Source organism: Jaculus jaculus, chromosome 8 (assembly GCF_020740685.1).
Source record: "Jaculus jaculus isolate mJacJac1 chromosome 8, mJacJac1.mat.Y.cur, whole genome shotgun sequence".
NCBI classification, from domain to species: Eukaryota; Metazoa; Chordata; class Mammalia; order Rodentia; family Dipodidae; genus Jaculus; species Jaculus jaculus.
Window position 1 is genome coordinate 1,610,446 of NC_059109.1, and position 24,875 is coordinate 1,635,320.

At 38.8% G+C, this 24,875-nt stretch overlaps 2 protein-coding genes across 2 annotated transcripts; both read right to left on the bottom strand.

Annotated features, from left to right (window-relative positions):
• Positions 1-1,313: 1,313 nt before the first annotated feature.
• LOC101602190 (olfactory receptor 14J1) lies at positions 1,314-2,279 on the bottom strand. The gene has a single exon (XM_004671925.2). The coding sequence runs from the start codon at positions 2,277-2,279 to the stop codon at positions 1,314-1,316; it is 966 nt and encodes a 321-aa protein (XP_004671982.2).
• A 20,735-nt stretch (positions 2,280-23,014) lies between these two features.
• LOC101595321 (olfactory receptor 2B6-like) lies at positions 23,015-23,959 on the bottom strand. The gene has a single exon (XM_004671979.2). The coding sequence runs from the start codon at positions 23,957-23,959 to the stop codon at positions 23,015-23,017; it is 945 nt and encodes a 314-aa protein (XP_004672036.2).
• Positions 23,960-24,875: the final 916 nt, after the last annotated feature.

Consider the following 24,875-nt stretch of genomic DNA (forward strand, 5'->3'; position numbering starts at 1 on the left):
TACTAGGGAGAAGAAAAACACAACCTTTATAAACAAGAAAAATACATGCATATGTATATATTACAGTCTGAACTACTGATTCAAAAAGCTCAGGTAAAACCCTCCCCCATTACTTCATCATTGCTCATTCCAATGTCATTAGAACATGCACAACGATTCACTTCAAAACTGAGGGAACCAGTCCAAGTTTATCTTCTTATGACTTCTGGAACTTTACAAAAGATTGTTAAAACATTACTCAGCAATGACACAGACATTTGGATCCACAGTGCTTGAGCTGACGCACTCATAGACATTACTCCACATGGTTGTGTTTTAGGGTCATAAGATGTATGATGGTGACAACATCTTGCTAGTCTTGTTTTGTATCAGAACAGAGCTGATATAATGCAAACCTCCTCAGAAATGGAAAAGAAGATAACCCAATGTCCAGCTCACTATTGAACTTTAGTCATATGTTCCTATTGTTACAAATGTGAGGACACACAAACTCACATTTGGGAACCAAAGCATTTGTGTTATAAATTGTACAAAGCACTAGTGAGTAAAAGAGCTATTAGTCTGATTCAGAACTTTATAATTTTTTATTTTAGAAATGTCAAGAAAATCTTAAATTTTGGTTTGTCATTATTAGAAAAGGGACAATGCAGTATAATTAGAAGTGTTGTTTTCTTTACATAATAAATGAATAAGCCATATGACTTTTACTAGGGACTGAATAAATTGTGGAAACAGCTAACATAAACTTTAAAAGGAAGAAAACATTGTCCTTAATACAAAGGAAATTAAAAGACCCACTGAAAATTATACACACATGAGGAATATGCTATCACATAAATTGTCTTATCTAAGGACAATCTGGGATGTACTCATTTAAATCAACCTTTTTTGTTTTTGTTTTTGTTTTTGTTTTTGTTTTTGTTTTTCGAGGTAGGGTCTCATTGTAGCTCAGGCTGACCTGGAATTCACTACGTAGTCTCAGGGTGGCCTCAAACTCACAGCAATTCTCCTACCTCTGCCTCCTGAGTGCTGGGATTAAGGGCGTGCACCACCATGCCCGGCTAAATCAACCTTTTGCTGGCCATATCACAAGCTTTTCCCTTTTATTTCAGAGACATTCCTAAAAGATGACTTGACTTGGGAGAAAGAAGGCCAATATTCTTAGAAGTCAGACATTTTACATTCTACCAAGTAGAATTATCTCTGAGAAGAACATAAGGAGTAGAAAAGTTGGGGCGTAGTCCTGTAAGGAATTCAAACTCATCCCTCTTCCCACCTGGCACATATTTACAGTGCCTTTGATTTGTTTGTCTCTAGAGTTTGAACAAGGATTTTAAATACATTGTTCTCTTAGACAATTCTTCTTTTGACAGCACCTTCCTCAGAGCTGCCTTCATGGCTTCATTTCGTAAGCTATAGATAACTGGATTCAGTGTTGGTGGTATCACAGTGTAGAATATGGAGAACATAAGGTCCATAGCTGATGGGGAATCTGAAGGGGGTCTTAGAAATTCAAATCCTGCAGCTGAAAGGAAGAAGGTGACTACAAATAAGTGTGGTAGACAGGTGGAAAAGACCTTGGCCCTACCATCAGATGATGGAATTCTCAGCACTGCTGAGAAGATTTGGCTATAGGAGAATATGATGGAGATCAGGCAGATAAATGCTGTCGAGGTCGTGAAGGCAGCCACTGCAATCTCATTAATGAATTCATAAGAACAAGCCAGTTTCAGCATTTGTGGAATGTCACAGAAGAACTGGTGAATAATTCTCTCCCCACAAAGAGGAATCGAGAAATTAACAGCTGTGTGTATGAGCCCAGAGAGGCCTCCTGCAATCCATACAGCCATCACTGCACACCTGCAGGCACTGGGATCCATAATGGTCTCATACTGGAGTGGCTGACAGATCGCAACATATCGGTCATAAGACATCACGGTGAGGATGGCCACTTCAGATGAGGCCAGGGCTATAAAGAAAAAGACCTGAAGAATACACTGACCAAGGGAAATGAAACCACTGCCCATAAGAGAGTTTGCAATGGACTGAGGGACTGTGACAGAGATGAAGCAGAGGTCCAAAAGAGAGAGGTGCTTCAAGAAGTAATACATGGGAGAATGCAGACGGTTGTCCAAGGTAATTATGGTGATAATCAGCATGTTACCTGTGAGGGCCAGCAGGTATATCACCAAAAAGAGCATTGCATGTAAAATCTGAAGCTTACGATCATCAGAGAAGCCCATGAGGAGAAATCCAGTTGTGAAAGTTACATTTACCATGGTCAAGCTGAAGATTCAAAGTTTAGCCCTGTATAACAAAAGAACATATGATAGCATGGAGCTATGGATATCAAGATGTATTTATTATTACTGGGATTTGTTAACATTAATTCTATAAATATTTAGCAAGCATCCATTAATAAACACCCTAAGTGTGATTGACATGTCATGGGAATTTTCTAGAGCAGTTTGAGATGTCAAAGTTAGAAAAAAAAATCAAAGGAAATGATGGAAATAATGCTTCCAAAAAAGTAGTATAATTTCTTGTACTTCATAGCATCTTAGTATAGAGAAGACACTTTATAGTTTACTCTGACAAGCATTGAAAATGGAGTTACTGATAAAAGTCAAGAGGGGGAGACATGAGTTCAAAGAACAGTCATGTTTCTGACTTCTGAAAGGCTCTTAAAATTTTTGAAAGTTACATCTAGTTTGCATGATCTTCTGAGATCAATATTAAAGCATAAAAAGTCTCAAAATGGAACATTTTACCATATTCAATAAGTACATACAATTATTAAGTATAAGTCAGAGAGAATAAATAAAAGTAAATTTAAAACACTGAAAAAACAAAGCAAATAAAATAACTTTAACACATGGTACTAGGCATTGAATCCTGAGATTTGGAACATAGGATACCTTACAATAGATCCTATGCTCAGACAACACCTTTCAATTTTCAAAACCCTTAGGAGAAGTCAAGATTGTACATTTTCAGTGAAAGTCATTTGAACAAATAATGATTAAAACATATATATATATATATATATATATGTAACTGTTTCTATACAATAGGCAGAATGCTGGGCAATGGAGTATATGTCTTTGTAGCATCATCTCTTATTGAGACTTACTCAACAGGTTGGACATACTAGAGAATAGAATTCAATTTTTTAAGATAACTAAATAGGCCAAACCTTGACACCAGATATAACATAATTTTTACAGAAGTTGAGTAATAATTTCCTATTTTATTCTCCTGCACTATTACTTTAGACTAGTTCAATAACTATGCATATCAGAATCACTGTAATCCAACCTTGACAATGGTTCCTAACACACAGGACTAAATATTTATTTAATTTTTTATTTAAATTTATTTGATATTTATTTGAGTATTATATATTTGATTTCATTTGATCAAGATACATGAAATATTCCATTGGATATTGTAGTTTGTCCCATTTATTAATCTCTGAGCAGCATCACTTGGATAAGGCTCTTACTGTTGTGCTGAAATTTATTTTGAGAAATTGTGGAAGCAACCTTTAGGAGACTTATTTATCAACTAGAAGTTTCTATCATTGAGCTTCTATGGTCCCAGTCCACAGCTTACTCAGTGCAGCAGCAGTAAGGATTAAAGAGATGTGGCTACTTTTCCTCAAAGGGCTTTTTGCAGCCTTTTCATTAATGCCATTTTCCTGTTCTTCCATAAAGCACAATGGTCTTCACTCCTGACAACTCTAATACCTCAATAACCTATTACAAATATTGGGCAACAGTTTTTGAACTTAAAAGAAAAGATGGGTGTATCAACTGTGTTATTTATTTATTTTCTTGGTTTTTTGAAGTAGGCTTTCACTGTAGCTCAGGATGATCTGGAATTCACTATGTAGTCTCAGGGTGGCCTTGAACTCACAGTGATCCTCCTACCTCTGCCTCCTGAGTGCTGGGATTAAAGGCATGCACCACCATCCCTGGCTAAGTTGTGTTTTAAAATTTATTGTCAATGGCTTGAAAATTAAAGTATTAAGTATTTTCTGTCACTATACACATTATTAATGTAATCTAAGAAAAATTTTCATCTTGTAGGCTGTACATTAAGGGTTCCTTCATAGAAGGGGAATAAAAATCCCTAGAAAACTTTAATATAACACACACACACACACACACACACACACACACACACACACACACACACACTACTCCCCATATTCTCCTGTTAGCAACTTCTATCAATATATTTAAAATTTTCCTTTTTTTAAAGAAAAAAATTTTTTTTGATTTTTCAAGGTAGGGTCTCACTCTTGTTCAGACTGACCTGGAACTCACTCTGTCACCCCAGGCTGGCCTTGAACCCAACAGCAATCCTCCTACCTCTCCTTCCTAAGTGCTGGGATTGAAGGTGTGTGCTACCATGTCTGGCAATTTTATTTTAATTTCATTATATCAATTAAGTCATCACTTCTCAAACAGGAAAGGAGAGAGCTCTATATTGAGATTCACTTAGAATAAACAAAGATAGCATGAGATCAAATTAAACTTGCATAATAGCATGAAATATTCATTTGTTTGAACTACCAATGCTGACCATCATAGTTACATTCAATGTTGTTTGATCCCAACGATTATCTTTTGTATTATTTTTAAATATTTATTTTTATCTATTTATTTACCTGACAGATAAAGAGGGGGGAGAGAGAGAATGGGCATGCCAGAGCCTCCAGTTGCTGCAAATGAACTCCAGACGCATGCGCTCCCTTGTGTATCTGGTTAATGTAGGTCCTGGGGAATCAAACGTGGGTCCTTTGGCTTTGGAGGCAAATGCTTTAACCACTAAGTGATCCCTCCAGCCCTCTTTTCCACTATTTACATGAAGCTTGTGTTTTATTCTAGAGTTCACCAAGAAATGTCTCTGAAAAACTTGGGTCAATTCTGGTGTTCACCATTTTCCTGTTAGGTCCTGGAAAAAGGTATTGTTAAATCACTTTTGTCAGAACATGTAGGCAATTATGTGTTAAGTTCTCCAATTTCCTACATACATATGATTAAAATTATCTCCATTTTTTTTTATCCAAATCAGCAACTGCCCCTGGGTTCAGGCTGGCTCTATTTCAAATGACTACTTTGCCATGGTGTGCTGTGTTCTTATCCTCACCCCCTCTCTTTCTCCCTCTCCATGTGTATATAAATAAAGCTGTCTATCAAACTCCATGCTTAATAATGTTCATGTACTAAGATTACTTTTAATGAACCAATCATATTGATTATTATAATGTTTTATGTTCATACATGTATAATAGATAATAGGTAGGTTTTCGGTCTCACCCCTCTTGGAAAATAAACATGCAGAAAAGCACATTAGCTCTACCCTACTTTTTCCATAGTCTCTTTTCTTTTCATTGCTGTGCTCCTCAGCACAATAGTCCATGATAGTCTTCAAATCTTTGCTCCCTCTCACATTGTATTATTTTTATTTATTTAATATTTCATATATATGTATTGTATTTTAATCTTCAACCATATTTATCATGCCTCTACCAGCTGGAACAAATTCACAAATGACTATCCCAGAGGTGAATTTAATGTGCTCTTGTTATTTTATTATCTTAAATTTCTCTTCTCAAATTTGTGACATTATTGAACAATCTTCCCTCTAAAATATCTCTCTTCTATTGTTTTTATGCTACTCACTTCTTTTTTTTTTTTCTACCTTGATGAGTACATTTTATTAGTTTCCTATCTAGGTCCTCTTCTGCACATATATGAATGGTCCCTTGGCCCTAGGGGAGAACCCAATAGCATAGCATGGCTATCTTATTAGGATAGCATGTTAAACTGCCTTATAAACATTGGTGTTTGCTCTCACACATTGGTACTGCTTGCAACCTTGAATACAGAAATTTATATGAAAGGCAGAGGCTAGTATAGTAATGTATAACTGGCAAAGTCACCAAGATTATGCGATTAGTGTGTGCTCAGTCCTAAACACGACATCTGAACTAAACCCTCCAAGGCTCCAGAAACTTGGTGGAGGAGCAGGTGGAAAGAATGCAAGAGCAGGAAGATGGGAAATGGGGCTACACAGCACTGTCTAGGTGTGACAAGTGTTATGCTCATGATGTCACAGCAACCAAGATTAAGCCTGTCAATGCTTCATCATAGATGGAGGGGTCCACAAGAGCCCATACCTCCAGAATAAATAGTAGCAATGAATGTCTGCTGTATGAGGGGAAAGCTCATTTTTAGGTGGTGTAACAATAGGTTGGTTGCCTATTTTCCAGTAAATAATATCCCACCCATGATCATACAAACAACCCTAATTTAATTTAACTCAGGGGGTCAAAAAGCTAACTAACTAGCTATGCATGAAAGTAGGATGGAGATCTAATGAGAAGAGTTTTTAATGGGATGAGTAGGGGGAAGAAGGAGAGTAATTTGGAGAAATGGCATCAAAATACACTGTAAACATATTTGAGAATGTCTTCATTTTTAAAAAAAATTTAAAAAGAAAGTGGATGGTCTCCAAAAAAATCTATCCTCAGACTGTCTTTCTTTTTTTTTTAACTAGTGTAAGTACCATTTAAAGTAGCCAGGTTAGTTGCTTTTATGCACATTCATATGTCTTTACTAACTAGCGGGTGGATATTTAAAGCATGAACACAGATTTCTTAAGTTCCAGGTCCTCATTTCCAGCTTCATAGTAGCTGCTGCATCTAGCTGGCCCATCATAGCTCTGTCTTCTCCTAACCATCTTCCTGTTACATGTCTCTTTCATCTTTACATTCACGTAAATAATTAAATTTTATCTGCTATTCACCTCTTTAGTTAACCTCTTATTGCCCTCATACATTAGTTCAAAGCTTTGACAGGATTCTGTTCTTCAGTTTACATAATTCAAATATCCACCCTGTTGCTCGGATGACCAGAGATGAAAATCACTTTTTGTAACATTCTTAACTTCATATTTAATTCTCTGTTGATCTTGCTCATTATGGAATGATGAAAATAATATCTTAGGATGTCAAACACTACCTCCCACAGTAAGTTCCTGGACTGGCTTTCTTCATCATTTCACTGTGATTTCTCCAGCCCCTTGTCAAACTCTTGTCTACTGATGAATTGCTAGGATTACTCTTAATGAGCCAGTCACATTGTAAAGCTATGGTGTTTTTAAAAATCATTTCATCTCCAATGCTCTCTCATTTTTCCAGATGGTCACATTATTTTTCTTCATTTAAAATTCTCCTGAGTTTAACTTCCAGACTAAATAGTGCTGACTGCTCTTCCTAGTCCATAGTACATCCACTGAGGTGATGGCAATTCATTTAACTTTAGCATGCTCACTTTCTTGTATGTATTTTTCAGCCCACCCAAACTATTTTGGGGAAGAAAATTGTATGTCATATTTAAAGTCACATCTGTGATGAATGTCATGGGCACTGGCACCTGGCAAGTGCTACTTGAATGTCTGTTGAATGCCATAAAATTTGGAGAAATTTCACTCACCAGGGTTGATCTTAATCAGTGGTAATAAATTTCACTGAATCCCCGAGATAGGATGTCTTTGTTCTAGAATGAAGGTGTGGTTCTCACGTAAGGAAAGGACTTAAGGTACTTTCATATATGATTAAACCGGAAGCCAGGGACACTTCAGCTTCTAGTTAAGCCCATGATACCTGAAATGAAGCCAGGCTGCCCAGGCACCAGGGAAAACTTGAGGCTGGGTATCAAATAAAGTCACACGTTCAGAGTGCAGGACTTCATGGAGCTACCCCTCAGGGAATTGCCTTAGTAGAAAGTGGCTAATTAGCTTCTTGGTATAAGTGAACCTTACAATCTATGTATTTCAGGTAAGGAAAAATGGATGGTCTTCATAACTCATTTTTTATAGTGTATATTCACTGATTTCTGTAATGAAAAGTGTTTTTTTACATTTATTATCATTTTCAATTTAACCGATAATGGCTAAAATGCGTTTGTTGTATGGGCCTTCTATAAAAGAGGAATATTTAGTAATTATTTGCTTACATGAACGCATAATTACAAAGAAATTTTAGCATGAAGCAAACATTGAGATTTAATCTTCATCTAAACATGTTTCTTTCAACATAACTCATGTTGATATCAAGCTTTCATTTTAGTAATTGATGTGATTTGCATGTGAAATGTACACCACAGACTCATGTGTTTTTGCACTTGGTACCCAGCTGGTGGCGCTATTAGGGAAGGTTGTGGATCCTTTAGGAAGTAGAACCAGAATAAGCACTTCCCTTCCTGAAGTTACTTGTCACACTTGATCACAGAAAGGAGAAGAGAGGGCTGGGTGGACTATGATCAAAGTACATTTTGTACATATGTATGCATAAATGTCTACACATGTATTGGCTATATATATTTTTCAATAAAAATGTTATTAAAAGGAGAGACTCTAAGAACTGCCCCCCCCCCACAGTTCTGGCTAAACTATAAGCAAATCTATTTTTCTCTATCAGAAAAATAAAATGCGGGCTGGAGAGTTGGCTTAGCGGTTAAGCGCTTGCCTGTGAAGCCTAAGGACTCCGGTTCGAGGCTCAATTCCCCAGGACCCACGTTAGCCAGATGCACAAGGGGGCGCAAGTGTCTGGAGTTCGTTTGCAGTGTCTGGAAGCCCTGGCGTGTCCATTCTCTCTCTTGCTTTCTGCCCCCCCCCTTTCTGTTGCTCTCAAATAAATAAATAAATAAATAAAAATAAACAAAAAAAATTTTTTAATGCAAGTAAATAACTTAAAAAATAGGAAATCTCAAACAGTATTATGGCTCTCCATTCTGTTTCCTAATTCTGTTGATCATTTCCTGTGCTGTGCAGAACATTCTTAGTTTGTTTCAATCCCATTCTCTACTTTTGCTTTTCTTGCTTGTTCTTTGCAGTGTTTTACCAAAAACTACCTATTCTGATATCTTCAGGCATTTCTTCTATGTTTTCTTCATAGCTTCAAGTTTCACATTTTAATGTGTGCTCAATTCTAGTTTCATTCTGTAATGAGATACAAAATTTTCCAGCACCTCAACTGAAAATATATCTTTACCCAAATACACGTTCTTAGCTCCTTTGTCGATAACTAGTTGACTACAGAGGCTTCTGCTTTGTGAATTTTGCTGAGATGAGTTTGGCTATTTGGTCTGGTGTGTGTGTATGGTGTATGTTCTTACAGAAATCACAGGACTGCCTTTTCAGTTATTTGAGAAATATCATAGATATTTTGATGAGGATTGCATTGAATTTGTAGATTGCTTTGAGTTATGGAAAGATTTTAATGGCATTGATTCTTCCAATGCATAAATATTAATTTGTTTTAGTGTCCTATTCAATTTCTTTTTTTAACCACATAAATACCTAAACACTTTATTACATGTCTAATTAAAAAACAGGTATACATTCTTTATATGCTATATTTGTAAATGTGAAATATAAAACCAATATTTTAGTTTTAGGATGCTATAACACAAAGGGTAATAAAAATTGCTAAGGAGAAGGGATGGAGAGATGGCTCAGTGATTAAGGTTAAAACTTAAGGACCTGGGTTTGACTCCCCAGTACCCACTTAAAGCCATATGCTCAAAGAGGTGCATGCATCTGGAGTTTGTTTGCAGTGGCTGGAGGTCCTGGCATGCCCATTCTTTCTGTGTCTCTATTCTCTCTACTTTCAAATTAATTAATTAATTTAAAAAGTAGTAAGTACACTATCAATCACATTTAAAAGTTCCAAGGATGTCTTCCTGCCCCATTTCCTTATAGAGAAGGAAAGGAATCATACAGAGGATATGGGACCACCATTAGGTTGTAGGGGCAGGAGGGTTACAGCTCTATTTCTCCAATCCCTGAGCCTCACAAAGTCAGATGATGGGGAGAAGGCCAGTTCACATCTGCTGGAAGGCAGCATTGACACTGACAGGCACAGCTTCTAGCTGGATCAGTAATGACCATTCACAAAGGACAGAGGAGACTTCTGCTGGTTTAGAAAGGTGAGTGAACCTCCCTCAGGGGGCTCTGATACTTATCCATGTCTTCTGAATTTTTTTTCTTTTTTGTACTTATTGAGAACTTTATTATATGAACATATTGCAAATTGGTCCTAATCCCATCTAGTTGTACTCTTTTAATTTTTATTATTTATTTATTTATTATTTTTTATTGAAGACAATAAACCATGGTATTTCCCTCCCCTCCCCAATGTTCCCCTTCACAACTCTGCTGTCCATCATATCCCCTCCCTTTCTCCATTAGTCTGTCTTTTAATTTGATGTCATCATCTTTTTCTCCTTATTATGAAGGTTTTGTGAAGGTATTTCTAGGCACTGCAAGGTCACGGATATTGAGGCCAATTTCTGTCTGGACAGTTGCATTGTAAGGAGTGGTGCCCTTCCTTTGGCTCTTACATTCTTTCCGCCACCTTTTCTGCAATGAACTCTGAGCCTTAGAGGGTGTGATAGAGATGTTTCGGTGGTGGACACTCCTCCATTCCTCCTTATCAGCACTATGTTGCCTTTTGGGTCATCCCAGTGGTTGCCGCCATCTGAAAAGAGAAGCTTCTCTAACCAGAAGTATGAATATGAACATTAAATGTAGTGCTTTCAGGGCAGTTTGGTGAGAATAATATATACATTTATCCAGACAAGAGCAGTCTTTATACCCCTAAGACTCATGACCTCCCCTGCCATAAGCTTTTGATTATATTTTCAGTACCAGGCATGTATTCCTTCCCATAGAATGGGCCTCTAGTCCAATTAGATATCAGTTGGTTTCCCCCAGAGTAGACATGCCACTATTGTACACGTTCAGTCATTTTGACTGTCTGGCAAAACTTGAGGCTTACAGTGTCCACTTTTTTCACTGCTGATGACTTCTGTCTCCCATAGAGCTGCATGCAGTATAGCTTTTTCCAGCTTTCATTTGGCTGGTCTATAGGGAAAAGGTTTTCTGCTCAGCACCAGCTTGATTTCTTAGTGACTCTGCAGCTCAGGCATGTGAACTCTTCAGCAATAGGGTCTTATTATCTGTTTCTCAAGGAAAACCAAGGGCTTTGGCAATAGCCTGTAACAACAGGGACCTCACTGGCCAACAACTCACTGGAAGGTATCTCATCCCTGGAACTGAAAATTCTAGTAACAATCTATAGCTTCTGGATGTGCCATTATTCAAGAAAGTAGGTTATGCTATGTTTTGTTAAGAATACCTTGAATTTTGATTGATCTTGTCCCCTGCCATTCTTTTATACAATCTCTTCCCCTGGCCTCGCTTAGGCCATTTCCCCTCCCTGTAATCTGTTCTTCTACTTACATATATACAATACCATCCCCTTAAGTCCTTCTCTCTCCTCCCCCCCCTTGTAGGCTTTTTGTAGCTTACTGACCTCTGCTACTAGTTTTTGGTTCCAGCTCACACATATTTATACATTTGTAGCTAGGATCCGCATATGAGAAATAACATGCAATGTTTGGCTTTCTGAGCCTGGGTTACCTCACTTAGTATAATTCTTTCTAGATTCATCCATTTGCTTGCAAATTTTATAATCTCATTTGTCTTTGCTGCTGAATAGGACTTCATTGTGCAAATATACCACATCTTTATAATCCATTCATCTGTGGAGGGACATCTAGGTGGGTTCCATTTCCTAGCTATTGTGAATAGAGCAGCAATAAACAAGGTTGTGCAAGTATCTCTAACATAGTGAGAAGAGTCATTAAAATATATGCCTAGGAATGCTATAGCTGGATCATAAAGTAAATGAATTTTTAGCTGTCTTAAGAACCTCCACACTGATTTCCACAATGGCTGTACCAGATTACATTCCCACCAACAGTGTAGAAGGGGTCCCCTTTTTCTGCATCCTCACCAACATTTATTGTCATTTGTTTTCTTGATTTTAGCCATTCTGACAGGAGTGAGATGGAATCTCAAAGTAGTTTTAATTTGCATTTCCCTGATGGCTAGGGATGTAGAATACATTATTAGATGTTTATATGCCATCTGGATTTCATTTGACTACTCTCTATTTAGTTCCATAGCCCATTTTTAATTGGGTTGCTTGGTTTCTTATTGTCACTTTTAAGAAGAATATTTTATTTTATTTTTAAAAGTTTATTTTTTTATTAACAACTTCCATGATTGTAAACAATATCCCATGGTAATGCCCTCCCTTCCCCCACTTTGCCATTTGAAACTCCATTCTCCATCATATCTCCTCCCCCTCTCAGTCAGTCTCTCTTTTAATTTGATGTCATGATCTTTTCCTCCTATTATGATGGTCTTGTGTAGGTAGTGTCAGGCTGTGGGGTCATGGATATCCAGGCCATTTTGTGTCAGGAGGAGCATGTTGTAAGGAGTCCTGCCCTTTCTTTGGCTCTTACCTTCTTTCCACCACCTCTTTCACAATGGGCCCTGAGCCTTGGAAGTTTTGATAGAGATATTGCAGTGCTGAGCACTCCTGTCACTTCTTCCCAGCACCATGATGCATTCTGAGTCATCCCAAGGTCACTGCCATATGAAAAGAGAGGGTCCTCTATCAAAAGTGAGAGTAGCATTAATATATGGGTATGAACATTAAGAGAAGTGCTTACTGGGCAGTTTGATGAGCATAGTATATACATTTAGCCATACAGCAGCAGATGTTATAACCCTAGGGCTCATGACTACCCCTGTTGTAGGTTTTCAGTATCAGAGATGTGTTCCCTCCCATGGAGCAGGCCTCCAGTCCAATGAGAGGGCAGTTGGTTTCCACCATGACAGACATGCTACTATTGCACCTGTTGGCTCATTTGGCCTGGCTGGCCAAATATAAGGCTTGCAGTGTCCACTGTTCAATATCTTCACTGGTGATATCTCTCTCTCCCATTGAACTGCATGCAGAATGGCTTCTTCCAGCTTTCTGTCAGCTGGTCTACATGGAGGAGGTTATCAGCTCAGTTCCAGGAGGACCCTAGCCCTAACTCTAACCCTAACCCTATTTCTCAGTGGCCTTGTAGCCCAAGTATGTGGAGTCTTCAGCAATAGGGTCTTACCCTCTATTCCTGGTGGGAAACCAAGGGCCTTGGCAATGGCCTGCAATGTTTTGGGGACATCAGGGACCTCCCTGGCCATCAACTCACTGGAAAGTATCCCATCCCTGGCACTAAAAATTTTCTAGTAACAATCCACAGCTCCTGAGTGTTCCGTTGTCCAAAAAAGTAGGTTTCTATATGATTTATTTATATCCTCTTAGATTTTGATTAGCCCTCCCTCCACCTTTCCTTTACTCAATCTCTTCCCCTGACCTCACTTGGGCCTTTTCACCCCCATTAATCTATTCTTCTACACACACACACACACACACACACACATAAAATACCATTCTATTAAGTACCCCCTCCCTTCCTTTCTCTTCCCTTTATATCTCTTTTCCAGCTTACTGGCCTTTGCTACTGAGTTTTCTTCTTACACAGAAGTCCATTCATCTGTAGTTAGGATCCACATATGAGAGAGAACATGCAACGGCTTGGCTTTCTGGGCTTGGGTTACCTCACTTAGTATAATTCTTTCCAGATCCATCTATTTTCCTGCAAATTTCATAACTTCATTTTTCTTTACTATGGTGTCAAACTCCATTTTATAAATGTGCCATATCTTCATTATCCACTCATCAGTTGAGGGACATCTAGGCTGGTTCCATTTCCCAGCTATTGTGAATAGAGTGGCAATAAACATGGTTGAGCAAGTATCTCTAAGGTAATGAGATGAGTCCTTAGGATATATGCTTAGGAGTGCTATAGCTGGCTCATATGGTAGATCTATTTTTAGCTGTCTTAGGCACCTCCACACTGATTTCCACAATGGCTGGACCAGATTGCATTCCCACCAACAGTGTAGTAGGGTTCCTCTTTTTCTGCATCTTCACCAGCATTTATGGTCATTTGTTTTCATGATGGTAGCCGATCCTTATTTGGCAGGTACTGACCTGGTGTAATCCCAGTTACATTTTGGGATGATTTTGGTCTCAATTATGTTGTGCTCATTCTTGGGTCCCTCTTTGGTATGCTGTGGGTTCAGGTAGGCTTGTTGGATTGCTGGGTTGCTGCTCTGGTCACCCGTGCTGGGTGCTGTGATCTCCCTTCCCCATGTCTCTGGTGCTTGCTGGCACTTTTGCTGGTGGTGGGGGAGGGGAGGCTATGGATGGTGGTTCTAGTTCTCCTGCTGGTCCAAGTGATCCTCTACCTCGTGATCTGCTCCTCTGTTGATCGCTACGGTCCTCCCTTCATGTTTCTTGAGTCTGCAAGGAGCTCCAGTGTGGCTTTTCCTGCGGCTCAAGCTGAGCCTTGCAGCTGTGGCCCTGAGGACCTGCTGCTGCCATGGACCTGGTGCCGCTGCTGCTGGAGCCTCTTCTGCCTGCTACTTGGGCTCTAGATGCTCTGGCTCTCTCTTACTTCTTTGCTATGTCTGGTAATTTCTTGTACACCTCACTTTTTAGTAGAAGAGTGTATTTTGCTGTTTTTGTTTGTTTGTTTGTTTGTTTAGCTTTTTTTCACCTAGTCTGCTTTGGCGTGGTTCCTACGCTGCTATCTTAACCAGAAGTCCCCTGTTCTTCTTATTTTGTTTTTTTTTTTTTTAGTTCTTTGTATATTCTGGATATTAATATTCTGTAAGATGTGTAGCTGGCAAAGATTCTCTTCCATTCTGTAGGTTGTCTCTTTGCTCTATTCAGTGTCCTTTGCTGTACAAAAGCTTTGTAATTTCATGAGATGCCAGGGGTTGATTAGTAGTTTTATTTCCTGAGCAAGTGGGGTTATATTCAGAAAGTCATTGCCTATGCCAATATGTTGAAGGGTTTCCCCTACCTTTTCCTCTAGCAATTTCATTGCTTCAAGTCTGATATTAAGGTCCCTGATCCACTTGGACTTGATTCTTGTTCATAGAGAAAGACAAGGACGTATTTTCATCCTTCTACATGTAGATATCCAGTTTTCCCAGCACCACTTGCTGTAGAGGCTATCTTTTCACTAATGAATATTTTTGTCAAAAATCCAGTGACTGTAGCTGCCTGGATTAACAGCTGGGTCCTCTGTTCTTTTATACTGATCTACATGTCTGTCTCTGTGTCAATACCATGATGTTTTTTGTTACTGTTTTTGTTACTGTTGCTTTGTAATATAGCTTAAAATCAGGCATGGTGATACCACCAGCCTTATTTTTGTTGCTCAAAATTGTTTTGGCTATTTGAGATTTTTTTGTCCTTCCAAATGAATTGTAGGATTTTTTTTTTTATTTTTGTGAAGATTTCCATTGGAATTTTATTGGGAATTGCATTAAATGTGTAGATTGCTTTTGGTAAGATTGACATTCTTACAATATTGATTCTTCCAATCCAAACACTTGGGATATCTTTCCATTTCCTTGTGTCTTCTGCAATTTCTTGCTTGAGTGTATTCAAGTTGTCAAGTTGTCATCGTAGAAATTTTTCATTTCCTTGATTAAGTTTATTTCAAGATACTTCCTTTTATTTTATTTTATCATTTATTTATTTCATAGGGAGAGAGAGAAAGAGAGAGAGAGAGAGAGAGAGAGAGAGAGAGAGAGGGAGAGAATAGGCACACCAGGGCCTCCAGCCACTGTAAATGAACTCCAGATGCATGTGGCCCCTTGTGCATCCAGCTTACATGGGTCCTGGAGAGTCAAACTGGGATCCTCTGGCTTTGCAGTCAAATGCCTTAACCACTAAGCAATCTCTCCAGCCCCTACTTTATTATTTTTTGGGTCAATTGTGAATGGGAGAGATTCCCTCATTTCATCCTCTGCATATTTGTTGTTAGTATATAGGATATCTACTGATTTCTATGTGTTTATTTTGTATCCCACTATGTTGCTAAAAGTATTTATCAGTGCTAACAATTTGCTGGTAGAATTTTTATAATCATGTCATCTGCAAATAATAATTTGATCTCTTCCTTTCTTATTTGTATCCCTTTTATGAGTGTCTCTTGCCTTATTGCTATCGCCAAGACAGCCATTACTATATTAAATAAAAGTGGGGTCAAAGGACAATCTTGTCTTGTTCCTGAATTTAGTGGAAAAGCTTCCAATTTTTCCCCATTTAGTATTATGTAGGCTATAGATGCATCACAAATAGCTTTTTTTATGTTAAAATATGTTGCTTCTATTCCCAGTTTCTGTAGTACTTTTACCATGAAGGGATGTTGGATTTTGTCAAATGCCTTTTCTGCATCTATTGAGATGATGTGATTTTTGTCCTTCAGACCATTTATATAATGTATTACATTTGTTGATTTGCATATGTTGAACCATCCCTGCATTCCTGGGATAAAGCCAACTTGATCAGGTGAATAATGTTTCTGATATATTCTAGTATTCTGTTTGCTAAAGTTTTGTTCAGAATTGTTGCATCTATGTTCATGAGGGAGATAGGTCTGTAGTTTTTTTGTTTGTTCTGTCTTTGTCTGGTTTTGGTATCAGGGTGTTGTTGGCTTCATAGAAGGATTTTGGTAGAATTCCTTCCTTTTCTATTTTATGGAAAAGTTTGAGAAGCAGTGGTGTTATTTCTTGCATGAAGGTCTGGTAAACCTCACCAGTAAATCCATCTGGGCCTGGGCTATTTTAGTTGGGAGACTTTTTATAAATGCTTGGATCTCCATACTTGTTATAGGTCTATTTAAGTGGTTTATCTTATCTTGATTTAATTTTTTTAGGTCATATGAATCAAGGAAATCATCCATTTCTTTCAGATTTTCAAACTTAGGGGCATATATATTCTTAAAGTATGTTCTTATGATTTTCTGAATTTCTTTGGTATCTATTATAATGGTGCCTTTTTCATCTCTACCTTTATTAACTTATGTCTCTTCTTTCTTTATTCTAGTCAGATTTGCTAAGGGTTTATCAATCTTGTTTATCCTCTCAAAGAGCCAACTCTGTTCCATTGATTCTTTGGATTATCTTCTTGATTTCTATTTCATTAATATACGCCCTAATCTTTATTATTTCTTCCCATCTACTGATTTTAGGTTTGCCTTGTTCTTCTTTTTCCAAGGCCTTAAGGTGAAGCATTAAATTGTTTACATGTGAACTCTCTAATTTCTTAATATAGGCTTAATATAGGCTATTAATTTCCATTTTAGGACTGCCTTCATTGTGTCCCAAAGGTTTTGGTATGTTATATTCTCATCATCATTTGATTCAATGAATTTTTTGATTTCCTTTTTTATTTCTTCAATGACACATTCATTATTCAATATGTACTGTTTAGTCTCCATGAATTTATGTATGCTATGTAGTTTTTCTTGTTGCTGACTTGCAGTTTAATCCCACTGTGGATTAATGTGTGTGTGTGTGTGTACAATTTTTTTTTTTTTTTTTTGGTCACTTGGCCTTGTTACCTTTTGGGGTGGCTTGCATTCTCACTAATGCGGAGTGCCCACCTCGATCTCTCTGTTGTGCTATGGTACTGGAGTTCTGATCATCTGTGCTGGATGTGCTGCCACTGGGCGGGCTAAATGCTGGAGGTTCATGGTTCTGATGGTAGGGAGATGGGAGAGTGCAGAAAGCCTGGGGTTGCTCATGCAGTCCCGCCTGTATCCCTTTTAGTAGTTCCTTAGTTGATCTCAGCTGTCTTTCCTTCAGATTTCTTGACTTTGCAAGGAGGCTTATAAGGTTGGAAAATCCCCTTGTTTGGTCTCTGCTGCTGCTGCTGCTGCTGCTGCTGCTTGGTGAACCTGGCGGGAGGTGCCATGTGGGTGTGTAGATTGTGTGGATTCATGGGCCGCAAAAGCCTCAGTGGGATTCTGGCCATTTTCCTACTTTCTGGTGGATTTTTGTCTCTCCTGCTTCTCTACTGTGTCTAAAAATAGCCTATACTCCTTCACTTTTCAGAAGAGTGCATTTTGCTGTAGTTTTGCTTAAATCTCTCCCTAGGCTGGTTTGGCATGGCTCCTATGTCACCATCTTACCTGGAAGCTCCTGAAAATATTTTTTAATATTTTATTATGTATTTGAAAGACAGAAAAACAGGGAGGGAGGGAGAGAGAAAGGGAGAGAATGAGCACATCAGAGCCTCCAGCCATTGCAAATGAACTCCAGATGCATATACTACCTTGTGGCTTTTGTAGTTCAGGGGAATCAAGCCTTGGTCCTTAGACTTTGCAGGCAAGCACCTTAACCACTAAGCAATCTCTCCAGCCTCAACTTATGTTCTTAATAATAAAAATGAGTTATCTGAAATAGAAGCATAATAGGAAGCAAACCCATTAACAATAGCTACCTCAAAAGGTACCTGGAAAGAAAATTAAGCTTAGACAAAAGGTCTACTGAGGGGGCTAGAGAGATGGTTTAGTGGTTAAGTGCTTTCCTGTGAAGCCTAAGGACCCAGGTTCGAGGCTCCATTCCCCAGGATCCACGTAAGCCAGATGCAAAAGGTGGCGCATGCATCTGAAGTTCATTTGCTGTGGCTGGAGGCCCTGGCGCATCCATTCTCTCTCTCTCTCTGCCTCTTTCTCTCTCTCTATCTGTCGCTCTCAAATAAATAAATAAAAACAAACAAACAAAAAAAGGTCTACTGAGTAGAAATTGTAACATTCATGGAAGAAAATAAAGAGGGGAAGTGTGCTCACTGGGTGAACCCAAGAGGCTGCCCTCTGAGACTCCTGAGGGGGATTGGGCCCAGCCTGCAGACTTTCTCTCTACCTACAGTAAATAACTAAAAAAATTTTAAAAGAATAAAATTTTTATGGACACATCATGTGTTGGTACTATCTTTTCCGTCCTCCCTGACTCCTTCTCAGAGGGGTTGCTGGTATTCCCCATGGGGTTGTGGGCTATGCATTGTGAGAGTGACACAGGAATTTTGGGGTCCTTGTACACCAATGTGTCAGTTATTTGGGGTGTTCCTGGATCCTTATCCTATGAATTTAAAGAATGAAATACATGGACCAGAGGATAAGGTACAGAAAGATTTTATTACAGTTTAAAGCTTAGGAGGATGAGGAGGAGGGGACTTCAGCCTAGAACATAAGGGAAGGAAGCAAGGTGAAGCTTTTGCCCAGAGAGACAAGAGGGGGTTTGAGAAGCCCACCTTGAGTCTCAGATCTGGCTTCTTTGGGGGTGGGAGTGGCTATGTGAGGAAGACCAGGTCAGCAGGTTGCTATGGACAAAGACCAGATATTACAGCTTTGCCAGTAATCTTAGGTAAGGATCAGAGTTTCTGTCCTCTAGAAAGTGTGCAAGCTTAATCTAGATAGAAATCTTTCCTACAGGGTGTAACAACCAGGTGTGTGTAAGCTTTGTGACTTTTCCTGCTTTTAGTCAAGGAATAAAAACCACTACTTTTGGGGTTCTGTTAGCCTGACCGCCTAGCTAATTTCTGTCTTCTATCAAGAGCAGCAGTCAATCAGTGTGTGTATGTTCCTCTGGATATGCTTTTCCAACCTGCAGCTCTTACAATCTTTCCACTCCCTCTTCTACAAAATTCCCTGAGCTGTGGTGACTGTCTTAAGTCTATTAGATAGTTCATTTTTGGATTTAGCAATGATAGTGATTGCCATGGAATGTCAGGGCAAGCGTGCTTATTAGGAATTTAGCCAGCATCCAAAGAAGAAAAAGAAAGGCAAAGTAAAACTTTTTGAGTTTGAACTCAGAAAATCAGGCAGACACCAGTGAGGATCAGTGAGTAACTGCAAGAGAGAGGGGCTTTTGCCCTTCAATAACACAAAGTATAATATCTGCCTAGACTCCTGTTATCCTGTGTTCAAGAGTTGAGACCCTAACTTCATTTAGGAGATGAGTGTCAACTCTATCTAGCTAGTTCAGTCTCAAGTGAGGCAAGTGGAATTGTTGACTTTTATAAACGCCTTAGAGAACTATCAAAGGGGTCCAGCTAGATGGAGTCAGAGACTCTTGTATGACCATCTGAGATAAATTTTAAATGAGATGAAATAAAATTATTTTTAAAGTCCAGACATTAATAGGATTAATATTAAGATTATCGTATATATAGTCCATTTATTTGGTTTTTTGTTTTTTTTTTTTTTTGAGGTAGGGTCTCACTCTAGCTCAGGCTGACCTAGAATTAACTATGTACTCTCAGGCTGGCCTCAAACTCATAATGATCCTCCTACTTTTGCCTCCCAAGTACTGGGATTAAAGACATGCATCACCGTGTCTGGCAGATAGTCCATTTTTTATAATGAAGATCTAGGAATCTAATTCTAAAGTTGTTTACAAAACAGTACAGTGAGCTGGAGAGATGGCTTAGCACTTAAGGCACTTGCCTGCAAAGCCTGAGGACCCAGGTTGATTCCCCAGTACCTATGCAAGCCAGATGCACAAGGTGACATAAGCATATGGAGTTCATTTGCAGTGGCTGGAGTCCCTGGTGTGCCTATTTGCTTTCTCTATCTGCCTATTTAAAAAAAAGAAAGAAAAAAATGGTATGATATCAGTGTTGGCATCTCTTTCCTTATTTGGGGGAAATTTTATTCTGTGATTTTGTTGAAAATACTACTATGCCTTTGGGGTGAAATTTTTCTCCTACTATGCCCTGAATTCTTAGGTTTTGATCTCTTCAGGGTGCCCTGAATTACTTGGAATTCTTATTCTTACCTTCCTGTTAGTTTGTCCTTTTTTTTATTGGACAAACTAGATCTGATGACATGTCTTATAGTTTAGGTATTCTGTCCTCTCCTTGATCCATTCTATTGGTGAGACTTTCTCTTATTAAATTAAATTTAATTTATTTGAGAGAAAGATGTACACATATATGGTTGGGGAGAGAATAGGCATGCCATGGCCTTTAGTAGTTATTTGGGGCCTATTTTATTAGGAGCACTTGTTATGAGCACAGTGCTGAAAATCAGGATTGTAAACATGAGTGCTATTTGGACTTGGGAAGGACAAAATGAGGTACTCAACTCGAGGAAACATTTGTTCATTTAAGGGAAGGACAGCTCACATTGTTGGGGCTAATTGCGAAAGGAAGCAATTTTAAAATGTGGACAAGTATATGAAGAAACAAATAGAATTCATACTGACAATGTGGAGAGAAAAGGAATGTGCATAAGAAATACCTGATTGCATTTGGCATCTCAATTTGCTATAGCACTTTATCTTTTGGATGAGATTTTATGCATGTTTTGTATTAAATCTCATCTTAATCTTTTTTAATTCTAGGGACTTGGAGAGATAGCTAGGTGGGTAAAGTATTTGCCATTCAAATGGAAGCACCTGACTTTGATAGCCAGATCCTACTGAAAAATCCAAAAGCTGATATAATTTGATAGTGAATGTTGAAAGATGCCTAAAATACAGCAATATATGTTGGTTAAGCTTCAGTCAGGATTGTAGCAGCATATTTTCCTATTGAGTATTAATAACAATTCAATTTAAGAATTTATACTAAATTTATTTCCTGAACTTTTAAAATAGTTTCCTTATCCAGCACTAGATTAATTAGTATTTGAAGTTAAAAAACTGACTTGACTCTTACAATCTTTCTATCCCATCTTCCACAATGTTTCCTGAGCCTTGGCGGGTGCATGTAAGTATCCTTTAGTATTGCGCAGCCCCTGACTTTCTGCTATGATGAATTTTGAGTCTACTCAATGTCTAATACCATCTCCCTGAAGGAGGCGCTCAGGCTAGCAGTAAAATTCACAATTAATAAAAATAAAAGAACTGTTTTAAAAAGGAATAAAAAGTGAAAAACTCACTTTATAAAATTCAATATTATGGGGGTTGGAGAGATGGCTTAGCAGTTAAGGCACTTGCCTGAAAAGCCAAAGAATCCATGTGATTCCCCAGGACCCACTTAAGCCAGGTATACAAGGTAATTAATACATGTATCTGGGGTTCATTTGCAGTGGCCAAAAGCCCTGGCATGCCCATTCTCTCTCTCTCAAATAAACAAAAATAAAATAAAATTTAAAAAAATCAATGTTTTAAAGAACATATAATTTTTCCCTTTTATCAATGATCAAGGATTTCACTTTCAAAGATTAATTATAGTCCAAACATATTAAATGGAAAATTGTAAAAATAAATGATTTATGCACTTGAAATTGGCCATGAAGTGTCATGATGAAATCTCACATTATTCCTCTCTCTTTCTTTCTTTCTTTTTTTCTTTCTTTTTTTCCTTCCTTCTCTCTCTCTCTCTCTCTCTCTCTCTCTCTCTCTCTCTCTCTCTCTCTCTCTCCCCCCCCATCTCTTTCTTTATTATTTTTTTTTCAAGGTAGGGTCTCATTCTGGTCCAGGCTGACCTGGAATTCACTATGTAGTCTCAGGGTGGCCTTGAACTCATGGCAATCCTCTTACCTCTGTCTCCTGAGTGCTGGGATTAAACGTGTGCACCACCACGCCCAGCTATTCCCCCTCCTTGTCTGGACGGAGTCATCCCCCTTTTCCAGCATATCACAATGTGTGCACTCCCTATCTGTTAGTCACTTAGCTTTCCTCTCAGCTATCAGATCGTATGTTGCACAATCATGCTGCTTGTGTTTAAGTACCTCTCATTTTATTGATGGTTGTGAAGTGCAACAGTAGTTTGTCTGGTGACTTGGATGTGCCACGGGAATCCGACCAGCACTTCCTTTAAGTGTACCAGCTCTGCCACACGACTCCAGTTAGTAAAGAGAAAAAACAATAATATTGATAAGGTTGATAAGATCTGTTTGTAAGAAGAAACTGTCTATCCACGAGACTACGAAGAAGGAAAAAGAAAGTCATACTAACTATTCTCTTGCAACTCAAAATGGTAAATGTATTGGCCACAGAGTGTGGAGCCTGCCACAACTTCAAGCATCCCTAGCTTCTTACAAAGTTAAAGGAATTACTGCATTTTCAAAAGTGGATAGGTACCATATGGGTTTCACTGAGTTGCTTCTTTCTTTCTTTGTCCTGTTCCTTTTGTGAGTCTGTCACTTAGTGCATGGTTTCCTGTCAATTCCATTTTTGAAAGGCAAAGACACCCACACTTGTTTCTTGGATGTTTCTTCAAGCATCACCTTGTCTTGATCCAAAACTCCATTGTCAGTGCCCTCCACAGGGCAGCCTTCACATCCTTATTCCTCAAGGTATAGATGAATGGGTTGAGGGTAGGTGTGACAATGCCATAGAAGAGAGCCATGATCTTACCCCTGTCTCGGGAGTAACTAGAGGGGGGCTGAACATACATAGTGATGGCTGTAAAATAGAACAGGAAAACCACAAGCAGGTGTGAAGCACAGGTGTTAAAGGCCTTCCAGCGACTCTCAGCAGAGCGGATTTTTATCACTGTATGAGCAATGAACACGTACGTGCCCAGGATGAGGCTGAGGGGCACCAAGAGCAGCAAAGCTCCGAGAACGTTGAGCTCAGCTTCGTTCACAGTCGTATCAGTACAAGCTAGCTTCAAAAGGGCAGGAACTTCACAGAAAAAATGGTCTATCACCCTCCGTCCACACCTTGGGGCCACTACAGTGAGAGTAGATTGGACAAGGGAGTTTGCAAAGCCACTTACCCAGGTCCCTGCAGCCATGTGCATGCAACGTCTGTGGTTCATGATGATAGGGTAGTGCAGGGGCTTGCAAATAGCAGCAAATCGGTCAAAGGCCATGATGGCCAGAAGAATGCATTCAGTGGAACCTAAGGCCAGGAAGATGTAGAGCTGGGCAACACAGCCCCCGTAGCTAATGGTCTTTTCTGGTCCCCTTAAGTTGACTAGCATCTGAGGGACTGTGCTGGTAGTGTAGCAGAGGTCCAGGAGGGAGAGATTCGAGACAAAAAAGTACATGGGGCTATCAAGCTGGGGATCGAGGCAGGAAACTAGGATAATAGAGATATTTCCAAATAAGGCAAAGACGTAGGCCACCAGAAAGATTACAAAGAGGGGTGTCTCTAACCAAGGTCTGTCAGAAAATCCTAATAAAATGAAATCATCTAGCAAACTCTGATTGCTGGTCCACATATTAACACTGAGGGGGAATTGCAGCGATACCCCGTCAATTATCTGCTGCTGGGCCTTGTGTCAGTGGTATGAGGAAGCCACTGAGAAGTGAGGCCAGAGGTTCCGGGACAAAAGCTTCCATTTTGCTCGTTTGTATCTATAAATTGATGATGAAATTAAGTATTTGCATCTATGTCCTGATCATGGTAAACTATTATATAATATGGTTGATATAATATGAGATCTTGCTGAGAAAAGAACAAATGAACTGCCAGTAATGTACCTGGGAAGTGTTGTTGTTTAATGGTTGTCTTCAGGTTAGCGTCTCATGCCTTTCGGATTTTGATATGTTTTCTTCTAAAAAGCTATCGTAGTCTTAGCATTAATGCTGTATGTCATGGGTATTTAGGATGATAGCACAATGTGTATTAATGCACATTGGGAAAAGACAGAACTTCCTCAAAATAAGTTGAACAAAGGACTGCAGGCAGAAGGTAGTGGTCCATGGCTGAGGCAGGGCTAAGTCACCTTGGCATGTCCATCTTTGTTACACAGACCCTGGCCAGAGACATCATGGAGCTGCAAGTACTTCATAAAACCTGTGTGATGAAAGTATGGCATGTCAGGAGTCCTTTTGCCCCTTCTAAGCTCTAATGCATGCCCAATTTAGAAATTAAAATTTAGAAGGAGAAAGAAAAGCATCCAAACAAGATCCCAAAACATTCAGGCCTAAGAAATTTGAAAGTTATTGAGAGGTTATTTAACTATATCTGGATAAACCTGGAATTTTAGTCTCTGAAGAAAATCACCAGAATTTCAAATATTTATATCCTTGAATTTTGGGCCTGTATATAAATTTCTAGCCACTTAATGTTATCCTTCAGCACGCATAAACTTATCTGTTTCCCTTCCACCTCACTTAGTCTTATGTTGCACT

Excerpts from the sequence above, each read along its gene's own strand:
- LOC101602190 (XM_004671925.2), bottom strand. The coding sequence starts at position 2,279 with ATGGTAAATGTAACTTTCACAACTGGATTTCTCCTCATGGGCTTCTCT.
- LOC101595321 (XM_004671979.2), bottom strand. The coding sequence starts at position 23,959 with ATGTGGACCAGCAATCAGAGTTTGCTAGATGATTTCATTTTATTAGGA.